An 18107-nucleotide genomic window follows, 5' to 3' on the forward strand; every position below is an offset into this window, starting at 1 on the left:
TGTACATGTCTGTACGTATGTCTGTCTGTGTGTGGGTATATGTGTGTGGGTGTGTGTATGTCTGTGTGTGTGAGAGAGAGAGAGAGACAGTGTGGGTGTGTGTGTGTGTGTGTGAGAGAGAGAGAGACAGTGTGTGTGTGTGTGTGAGAGAGGGACAGTGTGTGTGTGAGAGTGAGGGACAGTGTGTGTGTGTGTGTGAGAGAGGGACAGTGTGTGTGTGAGAGTGAGGGACAGTGTGTGTGTGTGAGAGAGAGAGGGACAGTGTGTGTGTGTGAGAGAGAGAGGGACAGTGTGTGTGAGAGAGAGAGGGACAGTGTGTGGGTGTGTGTATGTCTGTGTGTGTGTGAGAGAGAGACAGTGTGTGTGAGAGAGAGACAGTGTGTGGGTGTGTGTATGTCTGTGTGTGTGTGAGAGAGAGAGACAGTGTAGGTGTGTGTTTGTCTGTGTGTGCATATCTCCCTGTCTCTGTGGGTGTTTGTGTGTATATGTCTGTGTGTCTAAGCATCTAATGTGTGTGTCTGTGTGTGTATCTGTTTGTGTGTGTATGTCTATGTTTGTCTACGCATCTAAGTGTGTGTGTATGTCTGTGTGTGTCTCTGTGCGTATATGTGTATGTCTCTGTGTGTGTATGTCTGTGTACATGTGTCTCTGTGTGTGTATGCCTGTGTGTGCATGTCTCTATGTCTGTCTCTGACTGTGTGTGTCTATCTGTGTGTGTATATGTCTGTGTGTGTGTGTGTGAGAGAGTGAGAGACTGTGGGTGTGTGTGTGTGCCTGTGTGTGAGCGAGAGGCAGTGTGTGTATGTCAGTCTGTGTATGTGTGTGTGTGAGAGAGAGAGGGACAGTGTGTGTGTGTGTGTGTGAGAGAGAGGGACAGTGTGTGTGAGAGAGAGAGGGACAGTGTGTGTGTGTGAGAGAGAGGGACAGTGTGTGTGAGAGAGGGATAGTGTGTGTGAGAGAGAGGGACAGTGTGTGTGTGTGTGAGAGAGAGGGACAGTGTGTGTGAGAGAGAGAGAGGGACAGTGGGTGTGTGTGTGAGAGAGAGGGACAGTGTGTGTGTGAGAGAGAGGGACAGTGTGTGCGTGAGGGAGAGAGAGGGACAGTGTGTGTGTGTGAGAGAGAGGGACAGTGTGTGTGAGAGAGAGAGAGGGACAGTGTGTGTGAGAGAGAGAGAGGGACAGTGTGTGTGAGAGAGACTGTATATGTCTGTGTGTGGGTCTGGGTGTGTGTGTATGTCTGTGTGTGTGTGTGTGTCTGTGTGTCTGGGTCTGGGTGTGTGTCTGTGTGTGTATATTTCTGTGTCTGTCTGTCTGTGTGGGGGCAGGGGGCATAGCCCTTTCAGTTTAAATCCATGTGTGTGCGCCACAAACCACACCCGCTGGGGGGAGGGGTCCTGTACTCCTGGCCTCAGTGCGGACCCAGTGCGACACCCTCCCGGGCCCAGTGTGACACCCTCCCGGGCCCAGTGTGACTCCCTCCCGGCCTCAGTGTGACACCCTCCCGGGCCCAGTGTGACACCCTCCCGGGCCCAGTGTGACACCCTCCGGGGCCCAGTGTGACACCCTCCCGGGCCCAGTGTGACACCCTCCGGGGCCCAGTGTGACACCCTCCCGGGCCCAGTGCGACACCCTCCCGGGCCCAGTGTGACACCCTCCCGGGCCCAGTGCGACACCCTCCCGGGCCCAGTGCGACACCCTCCCGGGCCCAGTGCGACACCCTCCCGGGCCCAGTGCGACACCCTCCCGGGCCCAGTGTGACACCCTCCCGGGCCCAGTGCGACACCCTCCCGGGCCCAGTGCGACACCCTCCCGGGCCCAGTGTGACACCCTCCCGGGCCCAGTGTGACACCCTCCCGGGCTCAGTGCGACACCCTCCCGGGCCCAGTGCAGGCCCAGTGTGACACCCTCCCGGGCCCAGTGTGACACCCTCCCGGGCCCAGTGTGACACCCTCCGGGGCCCAGTGTGACACCCTCCCGGGCTCAGTGTGACACCCTCCCGGACCCAGTGTGACACCCTCCCGGGCCCAGTGCGACACCCTCCCGGGCTCAGTGTGACACCCTCCCGGGCCCAGTGCGACACCCTCCCGGGCCCAGTGCAGGCCCAGTGTGACACCCTCCCGGGCCCAGTGTGACACCCTCCCGGGCCCAGTGTGACACCCTCCCGGGCTCAGTGCGACACCCTCCCGGGCCCAGTGCGACACCCTCCCGGGCCCAGTGCGACACCCTCCCGGGCCCAGTGTGACACCCTCCCGGGCTCAGTGCGACATCCTCCCGGGCCCAGTGCGACACCCTCCCGGGCCCAGTGCGACACCCTCCCGGGCCCAGTGTGACACCCTCCCGGGCCCAGTGCGACTCCCTCCCGGCCTCAGTGTGACACCCTCCCGGGCCCAGTGTGACACCCTCCCGGGCCCAGTGTGACACCCTCCCGGGCTCAGTGTGACACCCTCCCGGGCCCAGTGCGACACCCTCCCGGGCCCAGTGTGACACCCTCCCGGCCTCAGTGTGACACCCTCCGGGGCCCAGTGTGACACCCTCCGGGGCCCAGTGCGACACCCTCCCGGGCCCAGTGTGACACCCTCCCGGGCCCAGTGTGACACCCTCCCGGGCCCAGTGTGACACCCTCCGGGGCCCAGTGTGACACCCTCCCGGGCCCAGTGTGACTCCCTCCCGGCCTCAGTGTGACACCCTCCCGGCCTCAGTGTGACACCCTCCCGGCCTCAGTGTGACACCCTCCCGGGCCCAGTGCGACACCATCCCGGGCTCAGTGTGACACCCTCCCGGGCCCAGTGTGACACCCTCCCGAGCCCAGTGTGACACCCTCCCGGGCCCAGTGTGACACCCTCCGGGGCCCAGTGTGACACCCTCCCGGGCCCAGTGCGACACCCTCCCGGGCCCAGTGTGACACCCTCCCGGGCTCAGTGTGACACCCTCCCGGGCCCAGTGTGACACCCTCCCGGGCTCAGTGCGACACCCTCCCGGGCCCAGTGTGACACCCTCCCGGGCCCAGTGTGACACCCTCCCGGCCTCAGTGTGACACCCTCCCGGGCCCAGTGCGACACCCTCCCGGACCCAGTGCGACACCCTCCCGGGCCCAGTGCGACACCCTCCCGGGCCCAGTGTGACACCCTCCCGGGCCCAGTGCGACACCCTCCCGGCCTCAGTGTGACACCCTCCCGGGCCCAGTGTGACACCCTCCCGGGCCCAGTGTGACACCCTCCCGGGCCCAGTGTGACACCCTCCCGGGCCCAGTGCGACACCCTCCCGGACCCAGTGTGACACCCTCCCGGACCCAGTGTGACACCCTCCGGGGCCCAGTGTGACACCCTCCCGGGCCCAGTGCGACACCCTCCCGGGCCCAGTGTGACACCCTCCCGGACCCAGTGTGACACCCTCCCGGGCCCAGTGTGACACCCTCCCGGGCCCAGTGCGACACCCTCCCGGGCTCAGTGTGACACCCTCCGGGGCCCAGTGCGACACCCTCCCGGGCCCAGTGCGACACCATCCCGGCCTCAGTGTGACACCCTCCGGGGCCCAGTGCGACACCCTCCCGGGCCCAGTGCGACACCCTCCTGGACCCAGTGTGACACCCTCCGGGGCCCAGTGCGACACCCTCCCGGGCCCAGTGCGACACCCTCCCGGGCCCAGTGTGACACCCTCCCGGGCTCAGTGTGACACCCTCCCGGGCCCAGTGCGACACCCTCCCGGGCTCAGTGTGACACCCTCCCGGGCCCAGTGTGACACCCTCCCGGGCCCAGTGTGACACCCTCCCGGGCTCAGTGTGACACCCTCCGGGGCCCAGTGCGACACCCTCCCGGGCCCAGTGCGACACCCTCCCGGACCCAGTGCGACACCCTCCCGGGCCCAGTGCGACACCCTCCCGGACCCAGTGTGACACCCTCCGGGGCCCAGTGTGACACCCTCCCGGGCCCAGTGTGACACCCTCCCGGACCCAGTGTGACACCCTCCCGGGCCCAGTGCGACACCCTCCCGGGCTCAGTGTGACACCCTCCCGGGCCCAGTGCGACACCCTCCCGGGCCCAGTGCAGGCCCAGTGTGACACCCTCCCGGGCCCAGTGTGACACCCTCCCGGGCCCAGTGTGACACCCTCCCGGGCCCAGTGTGACACCCTCCCGGGCCCAGTGCGACACCCTCCCGGGCCCAGTGCGACACCCTCCCGGGCCCAGTGCGACACCCTCCCGGGCCCAGTGTGACACCCTCCCGGGCCCAGTGCGACTCCCTCCCGGCCTCAGTGTGACACCCTCCCGGGCCCAGTGTGACACCCTCCCGGGCCCAGTGTGACACCCTCCCGGGCTCAGTGTGACACCCTCCCGGGCCCAGTGCGACACCCTCCCGGGCCCAGTGTGACACCCTCCCGGCCTCAGTGTGACACCCTCCGGGGCCCAGTGTGACACCCTCCGGGGCCCAGTGCGACACCCTCCCGGGCCCAGTGTGACACCCTCCCGGGCCCAGTGTGACACCCTCCCGGGCTCAGTGTGACACCCTCCCGGGCCCAGTGTGACACCCTCCGGAGCCCAGTGTGACACCCTCCCGGGCCCAGTGTGACTCCCTCCCGGCCTCAGTGTGACTCCCTCCCGGCCTCAGTGTGACACCCTCCCGGCCTCAGTGTGACACCCTCCCGGCCTCAGTGTGACACCCTCCCGGGCCCAGTGCGACACCATCCCGGGCTCAGTGTGACACCCTCCCGGGCCCAGTGTGACACCCTCCCGAGCCCAGTGTGACACCCTCCCGGGCCCAGTGTGACACCCTCCGGGGCCCAGTGTGACACCCTCCCGGGCCCAGTGCGACACCCTCCCGGGCCCAGTGTGACACCCTCCCGGGCTCAGTGTGACACCCTCCCGGGCCCAGTGTGACACCCTCCCGGGCTCAGTGCGACACCCTCCCGGACCCAGTGCGACACCCTCCCGGGCCCAGTGCGACACCCTCCCGGGCCCAGTGTGACACCCTCCCGGGCCCAGTGCGACACCCTCCCGGCCTCAGTGTGACACCCTCCCGGGCCCAGTGTGACACCCTCCCGGGCCCAGTGTGACACCCTCCCGGGCCCAGCGTGACACCCTCCCGGGCCCAGTGCGACACCCTCCCGGGCTCAGTGTGACACCCTCCCGGACCCAGTGTGACACCCTCCGGGGCCCAGTGTGACACCCTCCCGGGCCCAGTGCGACACCCTCCCGGGCCCAGTGTGACACCCTCCCGGGCCCAGTGTGACTCCCTCCCGGGCCCAGTGCGACACCCTCCCGGGCTCAGTGTGACACCCTCCCGGGCCCAGTGTGACACCCTCCCGGGCCCAGTGCGACACCCTCCCGGGCCCAGTGTGACACCCTCCCGGACCCAGTGTGACACCCTCCCGGGCTCAGTGTGACACCCTCCCGGGCCCAGTGTGACTCCCTCCCGGGCCCAGTGCGACACCCTCCCGGGCCCAGCGTGACACCCTCCCGGGCCCAGTGTGACACCATCCCGGGCCCAGTGTGACACCCTCCCGGGCCCAGTGCAGGCCCAGTGTGACACCCTCCCGGGCCCAGTGCGACACCCTCCCGGGCTCAGTGTGACACCCTCCCGGACCCAGTGTGACACCCTCCGGGGCCCAGTGTGACACCCTCCCGGGCCCAGTGCGACACCCTCCCGGGCCCAGTGCGACACCCTCCCGGGCCCAGTGTGACACCCTCCCGGACCCAGTGTGACACCCTCCCGGGCTCAGTGTGACACCCTCCCGGGCCCAGTGTGACACCCTCCCGGGCCCAGTGCGACACCCTCCCGGGCCCAGTGTGACACCCTCCCGGGCCCAGTGTGACTCCCTCCCGGCCTCAGTGTGACACCCTCCCGGGCCCAGTGTGACACCCTCCCGGGCCCAGTGTGACACCCTCCCGGGCCCAGTGTGACACCCTCCGGGGCCCAGTGTGACACCCTCCCGGGCCCAGTGTGACACCCTCCCGGGCCCAGTGTGACACCCTCCGGGGCCCAGTGTGACACCCTCCCGGGCCCAGTGCGACACCCTCCCGGGCCCAGTGTGACACCCTCCCGGGCCCAGTGCGACACCATCCCGGCCTCAGTGCAGGCCCAGTGTGACACCCTCCCGGGCCCAGTGTGACACCCTCCCGGGCCCAGTGCGACACCCTCCCGGGCCCAGTGTGACACCCTCCCGGGCCCAGTGCGACACCCTCCCGGGCCCAGTGTGACACCCTCCCGGGCCCAGTGCGACACCCTCCCGGGCCCAGTGCGACACCCTCCCGGGCCCAGTGTGACACCCTCCCGGGCCCAGTGTGACACCCTCCCGGGCCCAGTGTGACACCCTCCCGGGCCCAGTGTGACACCCTCCCGGGCTCAGTGTGACACCCTCCCGGGCCCAGTGCGACACCCTCCCGGGCTCAGTGTGACACCCTCCCGGGCCCAGTGTGACACCCTCCCGGGCTCAGTGCGACACCCTCCCGGGCCCAGTGCAGGCCCAGTGTGACACCCTCCCGGGCCCAGTGTGACACCCTCCCGGGCCCAGTGTGACACCCTCCGGGGCCCAGTGCGACACCTTCCCGGGCCCAGTGCGACACCCTCCCGGGCTCAGTGTGACACCCTCCCGGGCCCAGTGTGACACCCTCCCGGGCCCAGTGCGACACCTTCCCGGGCCCAGTGTGCCACCCTCCCGGGCCCAGTGTGCCACCCTCCCGGGCCCAGTGTGCCACCCTCCCGGGCCCAGTGTGACACCCTCCCGGGCCCAGTGTGACACCCTCCGGGGCCCAGTGCGACACCCTCCCGGGCCCAGTGTGACACCCTCCTGGGCCCAGTGCGACACCATCCCGGCCTCAGTGCAGGCCCAGTGTGACACCTTCCCGGGCCCAGTGCGACACCCTCCCGGGCCCAGTGCGACACCCTCCCGGGCCCAGTGTGACACCCTCCCGGGCCCAGTGTGACACCCTCCCGGGCCCAGTGTGACACCCTCCCGGGCCCAGTGCGACACCCTCCCGGGCCCAGTGCAGGCCCAGTGTGACACCCTCCCGGGCCCAGTGTGACACCCTCCCGGGCCCAGTGTGACACCCTCCCGGGCCCAGTGTGACACCCTCCCGGGCCCAGTGTGACACCCTCCCGGGCTCAGTGCGACACCCTCCCGGGCCCAGTGCGACACCCTCCCGGGCCCAGTGCGACACCCTCCCGGGCCCAGTGCGACACTCTCCCGGGCCCAGTGTGACACCCTCCCGGGCCCAGTGCGACACCCTCCCGGCCTCAGTGTGACACCCTCCCGGGCCCAGTGCGACACCCTCCCGGGCCCAGTGTGACACCCTCCCGGGCTCAGTGTGACACCCTCCCGGGCCCAGTGTGACACCCTCCGGGGCCCAGTGTGACACCCTCCCGGCCTCAGTGTGACACCCTCCGGGGCCCAGTGTGACACCCTCCCGGCCTCAGTGTGACACCCTCCCGGGCCCAGTGTGACTCCCTCCCGGCCTCAGTGTGACACCCTCCCGGCCTCAGTGTGACACCCTCCCGGCCTCAGTGTGACACCCTCCGGGGCCCAGTGTGACACCCTCCCGGCCTCAGTGTGACACCCTCCCGGGCCCAGTGTGACACCCTCCGGGGCCCAGTGTGACACCCTCCCGGCCTCAGTGTGACACCCTCCCGGGCCCAGTGTGACTCCCTCCCGGCCTCAGTGTGACTCCCTCCCGGGCTCAGTGTGACACCCTCCCGGGCCCAGTGTGACACCCTCCCGAGCCCAGTGTGACACCCTCCCGGGCCCAGTGTGACACCCTCCGGGGCCCAGTGTGACACCCTCCCGGGCCCAGTGCGACACCCTCCCGGGCCCAGTGTGACACCCTCCCGGGCTCAGTGTGACACCCTCCCGGGCCCAGTGCGACACCTTCCCGGGCCCAGTGTGCCACCCTCCCGGGCCCAGTGTGCCACCCTCCCGGGCCCAGTGTGACACCCTCCCGGGCCCAGTGTGACACCCTCCGGGGCCCAGTGCGACACCCTCCCGGGCCCAGTGTGACACCCTCCTGGGCCCAGTGCGACACCATCCCGGCCTCAGTGCAGGCCCAGTGTGACACCCTCCCGGGCCCAGTGCGACACCCTCCCGGGCCCAGTGTGACACCCTCCCGGGCCCAGTGTGACACCCTCCCGGGCCCAGTGTGACACCCTCCCGGGCCCAGTGCGACACCCTCCCGGGCCCAGTGCAGGCCCAGTGTGACACCCTCCCGGGCCCAGTGTGACACCCTCCCGGGCCCAGTGTGACACCCTCCCGGGCCCAGTGTGACACCCTCCCGGGCCCAGTGTGACACCCTCCCGGGCTCAGTGCGACACCCTCCCGGGCCCAGTGCGACACCCTCCCGGGCCCAGTGCGACACCCTCCCGGGCCCAGTGCGACACCCTCCCGGGCCCAGTGTGACACCCTCCCGGGCCCAGTGCGACACCCTCCCGGGCCCAGTGTGACACCCTCCCGGGCTCAGTGTGACACCCTCCCGGGCCCAGTGTGACACCCTCCGGGGCCCAGTGTGACACCCTCCCGGCCTCAGTGTGACACCCTCCGGGGCCCAGTGCGACACCCTCCCGGGCCCAGTGCAACACCCTCCCGGACCCAGTGCGACACCCTCCTGGCCTCAGTGTGACACCCTCCGGGGCCCAGTGTGACACCCTCCCGGGCCCAGTGTGACACCCTCCCGGGCCCAGTGTGACACCCTCCCGGGCCCAGTGCGACACCCTCCCGGGCCCAGTGCGACACCCTCCCGGGCCCAGTGTGACACCCTCCCGGGCCCAGTGCGACACCCTCCCGGGCCCAGTGTGACACCCTCCCGGGCTCAGTGTGACACCCTCCCGGCCTCAGTGTGACACCCTCCGGGGCCCAGTGCGACACCCTCCCGGGCCCAGTGCAACACCCTCCCGGACCCAGTGCGACACCCTCCTGGCCTCAGTGTGACACCCTCCGGGGCCCAGTGTGACACCCTCCCGGGCCCAGTGTGACACCCTCCCGGGCCCAGTGTGACACCCTCCCGGGCCCAGTGTGACACCCTCTGGCCTCAGTGCGGGCCCATATTGAGAGCCGCTGGGCCTAGCTTGGTCTCAACCAGCATTCCAGCCTCACCCTACTTCCAAAGCATTTGTCCGACCTCTGGAGTCTCGAGGTGACGGCTGGTGTGTTGTGGGACTGTGTTCGACGAACTAACGTCGTGAGCTTTCTATATTTCCCTCCCGCTAATGTATTCTTGTATTCTGTCGTGCTGAGCATTGTATTTATTTTATTTATTTTTCCCGTTAAGATTTTGTGCTTGAGCGTCTGTCGGCGTGTACCCAGATTGGCACCGGGGTAAGCGGTGACTCGTAAACCTTTCCCTGAACTCACCGGAGCACGGGTGACCATTTAAGTCGATTCAATTCCGACCCTGTCCTCCGAGCCACCTCGGGCCTCGGCCCTTTGGAGAATGTGCACACCGAAGGAGAGTGTCGCAGGGTGGTGAGGTCAGAGCCCACGCCCGGTCTGTTGGACCGATCACCTTCGAGGGGTCGGGTTTAAACCTTCAGCCTGGGGCGGCGTTGGAAAGGGCCGAAGGGAATTTTCCTCACGGCCGTTTCCGTTGTGTTCCAGGTTCGTGTGGCACGGCCCCGCCTCTGCGGTCCCCGCGAAGAAGACGGGCAGGATGCTGAAGGGTACGCTCGCCGTTGGGGGGGGGGGGGGGGGGGGGGTCAGCGCTTTGGGTACAGGAGGTGGGAGGTCGCGTCGCGGCTGGCCAGGGGCCACTTTTGGAATACTGCTCCAGGAAGGGTGGCGTGAAACTCGAGAGGGCGCAGGAAAAGGTTTACGAGGATGTTGTCAGGGTTGGAGGGCTTGAGCTGTAGCGTGATGTGAAAAAATTGTCTCCCCCCGCCCCAGGGGGTTTGAATGGAAATCTTGCCCCGTCCACAGTGTGTAGCAGAGGTGAGCTCAAGCAAAGTATTTAACGAAGAGAAGTCTCGATTTTTTTAAAAAATCCACTCGACTTTTTGTCATTGACATAAATGATTTGGATGCCAGCGTAAGAGGAACAGTTCGTAAGTTTGCAGATGACCCCAAAATCGGAGGGTGTAGTGGACAGCGAAGAGGGTTACCTCAGATTACAACAGGATCGGGACCAGATGGGCCAATGGGCTGAGGGGTGGCAGATGGAGTTTAATTCAGATAAATGCGAGGTGCTGCATTTTGGGAAAGCAAATCTTAGCAGGATTTATACACTTAATGGTAAGGTCCTGGGGAGTGTTATTGAACAAAGAGACCTTGGGGTGAAGGTTCATAGCTCCTTGAAAGTGGAGTCGCAGGTCGATAGGATAGTGAAGGAGGTGTTTGGGATGCTCTCCTTTATTGGTCAGAGTATTGAGTACAGGAGTTGGGAGGTCAGGTTGGGGCTGTACAGGACATTGGTTAGGGCCACTGTTGAGATATTGCGGGCAATTCTGGTCTCCTTCCTATCGGAAAGATGTTGTGAAAGGGTTCAGGAAAGATTTACAAGGATGTTGGAGGGTTTGAGCTACAGGGAGAGGCTGGACAGGGCGGGGCTGTTTTCCCCGGAGCGTCGGAGGCTGAGGGGGGGACCTTATAGAGGTTTATAAAACCATGAGGGGGCACAGATAGGGGTAAATAGGCAAAGTCTCTTCCCTGGGGTTGGGGAGTCCAGAACTAGAGGGGCATAGGTTTAGGGTGAGAGGGGAAAGATATAAAAGAGACCTAAGGGGCAACTTTTTCACGCAGAGGGTGGTACGTGTATGGAATGAGCTGCCAGAGGATGTGGTGGAGGCTGGGACAGTTACAACATTTAAGAGGCATTTGGATGGGTATATGAATAGGAAGGGTTTGGAGGGATATGGGCCGTGTGCTGGCAGGTGGGATCAGATTGGGTTGGGATATCTGGGTCGGCAGGGACGGGTTGGGCCGAAGGGTCTGTTTCCGTGCTGTACATCTCTGTCACTCTACTGAGGGGCTGGCGCAGAGAAAGGGAGTTGGGACCATCTCCGTCTCCATCTCTGTCCCCAGAGCGATATCAGGCTCTGTCACTCTCGGGTAGGCCTTGGTGTGTCTGTGTGTGTGTCTGTGTGTGTGTGTGTGTGTGTGTGTGTCTGTCTTTGTGTGTGTCTGTCTTTGTGTGTGTCTGTCTGTCTGTGTGTGTGTCTGTCTGTGTGTGTGTGTGTGTCTGTCTGTGTGTCTGTCTGTCTGTGTGTGTGTGTGTCTGTCTGTCTGTGTGTGTGTCTGTGTGGTGTGTGAGAGTGTGTGTCTGTGTGTGTGTCTGTGTGGTGCAGTGGGTCAGGAGTGGGGGAGCACTGTGAGTTGCCGAAGTCTGTCCCATTGGTCTCTCGGCAGGTGGGGGAGTGAGATCCAGACGTTCAGTCCCCAACGTCGCTCCAAGCTCTGCGGTGGAATGTGACTCTCTGGCAGTCTGTCAAGGTAAAGGCTGTGGGGTGGGGGGGGGGGGGGGAGTGGGGGGGGGGAAGGGCGCGGTTGGCAGAGTGTGAGCAATCCCTCTCGGGGTGCAGTCCGCACAAGGGAGCATCCAGCCGGGACGCGCGGTCGGCGTTTGGCAATGATTTGGAGGTGTCGGTGTTGGGCTGGGGTGGACGACAAAAAAAAAACAAAAAAAAAACCCCACAACACCAGGTTATGGTCCGAGAGGTTCAATTGGAAGCAGTAGCTTTCGGAGCGACGCTCCCTTCGTCAGGTGGTCACCTTGGCAAGACCCTCAGAGGGGATTGTGGGATACTTGTCCACAGATGGCTGAAGGTGGCGGGGGGGGGGGGGGTTAACAGGGTTGTGAAAAGGGACACAGCACCCTGAGCTTTCTCATCCGGGGTGGTAGAGGATATAACGGCGGGGTTGGGGGTGGGGGGGGGGGGTGGGGGAGCGGGGGTACAGATGGAGATTCACTGGGATGCAGCTGGGGAAAAGAGAGACTTGGATGAGCTGGGGATGGTTATCGGGGAACGGAGGGGGATAAGATTATGAGGGGCATGGACTGGGCGGGCAGGAAGCAGCTGTTTCCCCCCTCCCTTCCCTTATCGAAGGGTCAGTAACAAGGGGGGGAGGGGGGGGGGCGTCGTCTTAAAGTGAAAGGCAGGAGGTTTTCGAGGGGGTTTGAGCGAAAATCGCCCGGAGGGGTGGGACCTGAGCGCACTGGAACCTCACCCCTTTAAGGAACCACCCCGCACAAGCGCTCGAAATATCCCAGCGTTCCAGGGCGGGAGGTGGGCGGGTGCAGTCTCGATGGGCAGAAGGGCCTCCTCTGTGCCCGCGCGGGACATCGGAGCGGGGCACCCAGACCGCGCTCGTTCCTCCCACCTTCCAAGCCCCGCGCGCACGGGCCGCTCCATCGGTGGGTACCCGGCGTTGGGTTGTCATCGAACTTCAGGTCGGCTGACCGACTCTTCATCGAGCCCGGAGGAGTTGGGGGAGGGGGAGGGGGGGGGGGTGGGCGAGGGTGCCACTGAGTCTGAGGAGCGATACAGGCCAGGGAGAGCAAGCGGCCAAAATCCTGGCGGATGGAGGAGGAGGGGGGGAGGTCTGAGCTCTGGCCAAAAGAGTGAAGGGACGGAGCGATATTTGACTGTGGAAGACCGTAGAAAGCTGGGAGTCATGCAAAACCACCCCCCCGCACCCCCCCCACCCTCAAGTCGGTGCCGACCTTAATTCCCGAACTCACCCGCTCCCCTGCCTGCCTGCTCCCGGCCCCTATCCCTCCAGACCTTTCCTGCATTCATGGACTTATCCAGATGCCTTTGAAAGGCTGTAACTGTTCCCGCGTCCATCACTTCCGCTGGAAGCTCATGCCGCACACGAGCTGCCCTCTGCGAAAAACAAAATTGCCCCCTTGTCTTTTCTTTTAGCCAATCTCTGTCCTCGCACCTGAGAAACGTGCCCCCCCCATAATTACCCACAGTGCCCAGGGATGTGCAGGTTAGGGTGGATTGGCCATGCTAAATTACCCATAGTGCCCAGGGATGTGCAGGTTAGGGTGGATTGGCCGTGCTAAATTACCCATAGTGCCCAGGGATGTGCAGGTTAGGGTGGATTGGCCGTGCTAAATTACCCATAGTGCCCAGGGATGTGCAGGTTAGGGTGGATTGGCCGTGCTAAATTACCCATAGTGCCCAGGGATGTGCAGGTTAGGGTGGATTGGCCGTGCTAAATTACCCACAGTGCCCAGGGATGTGCAGGTTAGGGTGGATTAGCCATGCTAAATTACCCATAGTGCCCAGGGATGTGCAGGTTAGGGTGGATTGGCCGTGCTACATTACCCATAGTGCCCAGGGATGTGTAGGTTAGGGTGGATTGGCTGTGCTAAATTACCCATAGTGCCCAGGGACGTGCAGGTTAGGGTGGATTGGCTGTGCTAAATTACCCATAGTGCCCAGGGATGTGTAGGTTAGGGTGGATTGGCCATGCTAAATTACCCATAGTGCCCAGGGATGTGCAGGTTAGGGTGGATTGGCCGTGCTAAATTACCCATAGTGCTCAGGGACGTGCAGGTTAGGGTGGATTGGCCGTGCTAAATTACCCATAGTGCCCAGGGACGTGCAGGTTAGGGTGGATTGGCCGTGCTAAATTACCCATAGTGCCCAGGGATGTGTAGGTGAGGGTGGATTGGCCATGCTAAATTACCCATAGTGCCCAGGGATGTGCAGGTTTGGTGTGTTAGCCATGGTAATACAGGGGTAGCTTGGGGGTATCAGGATGGACTGCTCTTCGGGGGGTCAGTGTGGATCCGATGGGCCGAATGGTCAGCTCCTAAACTCTGGGGAATCTATGGAATTGATAACTGGAGGAGGCAAGGTTGAAAGGTCACTGCAGAGACTGGCACTTGCAGGGAGCTGTGCCCAGGTCAATCCTGACCTTCTGTGTCTCTGTCTCTCAGATCAGTCCCCAGCCATGAAGCTGATCGCAGTGCAGAACGCAGATGGGTCATGGAGCCCAGACAACAGCCTGGAGGCACTGCTGGGCCTAAAACCTCAACAGAGCAGCAAGAGTCTCCCTCACAAGGTAAGGAATACGGCAGTGTAGAGGGAGCCTTACTCTGTATCTAACCCCCTGCTGTCCCTGTCCCTGGGAGTGTTTGATGGGGGGACAGTGTAGAGGGATCTTTACTCTGTATCTAACCCCTTGCTGTCCCTGTCCCTGGGAGTGTTTGATGGGGGGGACAGTGTAGACGGAGCCTTACTCTGTATCTCACCCCTTGCTGTCCCTGTCCCTGGGAGTGTTTGATGGGGGGACAGTGTAGAGGGATCTTTACTCTGTATCTAACCCCTTGCTGTCCCTGTCCCTGGGAGTGTTTGATGGGGGGACAGTGTAGACGGAGCCTTACTCTGTATCTAACCCCCTGCTGTCCCTGTCCCTGGGAGTGTTTGATGGGGGGGGACAGTGTAGAGGGAGCCTTATTCTGTATCTAACCCCCTGCTGTCCCTGTCCCAGGGATGGGGGGTACAGTGTAGAGGGAGCTTTACTCTGTATCTAACCCCGTGCTGTCCCTGTCCCTGTCCCTGGGAGTGTTTGATGGGGGGATAGTGTAGAGGGAGCTTTACTCTGTATCTAACTCTGTGCTGTCCCTGTACCTGGGAGTGTTTGATGGGGGGACACTGTAGAGGAATCTTTACTCTGTATCTAACCCCGTTCTGTCCCTGTCCCTGGGATGGGGGGGACAGTGTAGAGGGAGCTTTACTCTGTATCTAACCCCGTGCTGTCCCTGTCCCTGGGATGGGGGGGACAGTGTAGAGGGAGCTTTCCCCTGTATCTAACCCCGTGCTGTCCCTGTCCCTGGGAGTGTTTGATGGGGGGGGACTGTGTAGAGGGAGCTTTACTCTGTATCTAACCCCGTGCTGTCCCTGTCCCTGAGATGGGGGGACAGTGTAGAGGGAGCTTTACTCTGTATCTAACCCTGTGCTGTCCCTGTCTCTGGGATGGGGGGGACAGTGTAGAGGGAGCTTTCCCCTGTATCTAACCCCGTGCTGTCCCTGTCCCTGGGAGTGTTTGATGGGGGGGGACTGTGTAGAGGGAGCTTTACTCTGTATCTAACCCCGTGCTGTCCCTGTCCCTGAGATGGGGGGACAGTGTAGAGAGAGCTTTACTCTGTATCTAACCCCATGCTGTCCCTGTCCCTGGGAGTGTTTGATGGGGGGGACAGTGTAGAGGGAGCTTTACTCTGTATCTAACCCCGTTCTATCCCTGTCCCTGGGATGGGGGGGACAGTGTAGAGGGAGCTTTCCCCTGTATCTCACCCCGTGTTGTCCCTGTCCCTGGGATGGGGGGCACAGTGTAGAGGAAGCTTTCCCCTGTATCTCACCCCGTGTTGTCCCTGTCCCTGGGATGGGGGGGACAGTGTAGAGGGAGCTTTCCCCTGTATCTCACCCCGTGTTGTCCCTGTCCCTGGGATGGGGGGCACAGTGTAGAGGGAGCTTTCCCCTGTATCTCACCCTGTGCTGTCCCTGTCCCTGGGATGGGGGGTGCCCTGTGCAGTCCCTGCTTGGTCCGTCTGAATGTTGTGGTCCTTGTGTTCCGATGTCCCTCAGTCATTGACGGTCCCACCCTGTGACTTTAAGGGCATTGACCTGACCGTTTGGACGACGATCCTGGCGGTGATCTGGCTCCACGCTTTCAGTGCAGACACAAAGGATGAGTGGGAGCTTCTGGTGGGCAAGTCCCTGTCGTGGATCAAGGTGAAAGCAGGTAAGGACAAGGTCCCAACACCCTGGAGACCGAGGGAAACACAAGGAGGGATTGATACAAAACGGACTGAAGGAGGGTCCCCAGTTTGTTCACATTGGGCACCAATCTGTACACTGGTGTCTCTCAGTCCCCTCTCTCAGGGAGATATCTGTACACTGGTGTCTCTCAGTCCCCTCTCTCAGGGAGATATCTGTACACTGACTGGTGTCTCTCAGTCCCCTCTCTCTCAGGGAGTTATCTGTACACTGACTGGTGTCTCTCAGTCCCCTCTCTCAGGGAGATATCTGTACACTGACTGGTGTCTCTCAGTCCCCTCTCTCTCTCTCAGGGAGATATCTGTACACTGACTGGTGTCTCTCAGTCCCCCCTCTCTCAGGGAGATATCTGTACACAGACTGGTGTCTCTCAGTCCCCTCTCTCTCAGGGAGATATCTGTACACTGACTGGTGTCTCTCATTCCCCTGTCTCTCTCTCAGGGAGATATCTGTACACTGACTGGTGTCTCTCAGTCCTCTCTCTCTCTCAGAGAGATATCTGTACACTGACTGGTGTCTCTCAGTCCCCTCTCTCTCAGGGAGATATCTGTACACTGACTGGTGTCTCTCAGTCCCCCCTCTCTCCCTCAGGGAGATATCTGTACACTGACTGGTGTCTCTCAGTCCCCTCTCTCTCCCTCAGGGAGATATCTGTACACTGACTGGTGTCTCTCAGTCCCCTCTCTCTCAGGGAGATATCTGTACACTGACTGGGGTCTCTCAGTCCCCTGTCTCTCAGGGAGATATCTGTACACTGACTGGTGTCTCTCAGTCCCCTCTCTCTCAGGGAGATATCTGTACACTGACTGGGGTCTCTCAGTCCCCTCTCTCTCCCTCAGGGAGATATCTGTACACTGACTGGTGTCTCTCAGTCCCCTCTCTCTCTCAGCGAGATATCTGTACACTGACTGGTCTCTCTCAGTCCCCTCTCTCTCTCTCAGGGAGATATCTGTACACTGACTGGTGTCTCTCAGTCCCCTCTCTCAGGGAGATATCTGTACACTGACTGGTGTCTCTCAGTCCCCTCTCTCAGGGAGATATCTGTACACTGACTGGTGTCTCTCAGTCCCCTCTCTCAGGGAGATATCTGTACACTGACTGGTGTCTCTCAGTCCCCTCTCTCTCTCAGGGAGATATCTGTACACTGACTGGTGTCTCTCAGTCCCCTCTCTCTCTCAGGGAGATATCTGTACACTGACTGGTGTCTCTCAGTCCCCTCTCTCCCTCAGGGAGATATCTGTACACTGACTGGTGTCTCTCAGTCCTCTCTCTCTCTCGGGGAGATATCTGTACACTGACTGGTGTCTCTCAGTCCCCTCTCTCCCTCAGGGAGATATCTGTACACTGACTGGTGTCTCTCAGTCCCCTCTCTCCCTCAGGGAGATATCTGTACACTGACTGGTGTCTCTCAGTCCCCTCTCTCCCTCTCTCAGGGAGATATCTGTACACTGACTGGTGTCTCTCAGTCCCCTCTCTCTCAGGGAGATATCTGTACACTGACTGGTGTCTCTCAGTCCTCTCTCCCTCAGGGAGATATCTGTACACTGACTGGTGTCTCTCAGTCCTCTCTCTCTCTCTCTCGGGGAGATATCTGTACACAGACTGGTGTCTCTCAGTCCCCTCTCTCTCCCTCAGGGAGATATCTGTACACTGATTGGTGTCTCTCAGTCCCCCCTCTCCCTCAGGGAGATATCTGTACACTGACTGGTGTCTCTCAGTCCCCTCTCTCTCTGTCCCTCAGGGAGATATCTGTACACTGACTGGTGTCTCTCAGTCCCCCCTCTCTCTCTCAGGGAGATATCTGTACACTGACTGGTGTCTCTCAGTCCCCTCTCTCTCCCTCAGGGAGATATCTGTACACTGACTGGTGTCTCTCAGTCCCCCCTCTCTCAGGGATATATCTGTACACTGACTGGTGTATCTCAGTCCCCCCTCTCTCTCTGGGAGATATCTGTACACTGACTGGTGTCTCTCAGTCCCCTCTCTCCCTCAGGGAGATATCTGTACACTGACTGGTGTCTCTCAGTCCCCTCTCTCTCAGGGAGATATCTGTACACTGACTGGTGTATCTCAGTCCCCTCTCGTCTCAGGGAGATATCTGTACACTGACTGGTGTCTCTCAGTCCCCCCTCTCTCAGGGAGATATCTGTACACTGACTGGTGTATCTCAGTCCCCCCTCTCTCTCTGGGAGATATCTGTACACTGACTGGTGTCTCTCAGTCCCCTCTCTCTCTGTCCCTCAGGGAGATATCTGTACACTGACTGGTGTCTCTCAGTCCCCCCTCTCTCTCTCAGGGAGATATCTGTACACTGACTGGTGTCTCTCAGTCCCCTCTCTCTCCCTCAGGGAGATATCTGTACACTGACTGGTGTCTCTCAGTCCCCCCTCTCTCAGGGAGATATCT

At 62.2% G+C, this 18107-nt stretch overlaps 1 protein-coding gene across 2 annotated transcripts in view; it reads left to right on the plus strand.

Annotated features, from left to right (window-relative positions):
- Window positions 1-18107, plus strand: part of LOC140460836 (von Willebrand factor A domain-containing protein 5A-like) — a 58852-nt gene that overhangs the window by 30609 nt on the left and 10136 nt on the right. For both annotated transcript variants that reach the window (XM_072555501.1, XM_072555502.1), the window contains 3 exons: window positions 11317-11400; window positions 13862-13986; window positions 15540-15666. In XM_072555501.1, coding sequence (XP_072411602.1) covers window positions 11317-11400; window positions 13862-13986; window positions 15540-15666 — 336 coding nt within the window. The remainder of the gene's footprint in view (window positions 1-11316; window positions 11401-13861; window positions 13987-15539; window positions 15667-18107) is intronic.

The sequence above is a fragment of the Chiloscyllium punctatum genome, chromosome 36, assembly GCF_047496795.1.
Source record: "Chiloscyllium punctatum isolate Juve2018m chromosome 36, sChiPun1.3, whole genome shotgun sequence".
Taxonomy (NCBI): domain Eukaryota; kingdom Metazoa; phylum Chordata; class Chondrichthyes; order Orectolobiformes; family Hemiscylliidae; genus Chiloscyllium; species Chiloscyllium punctatum.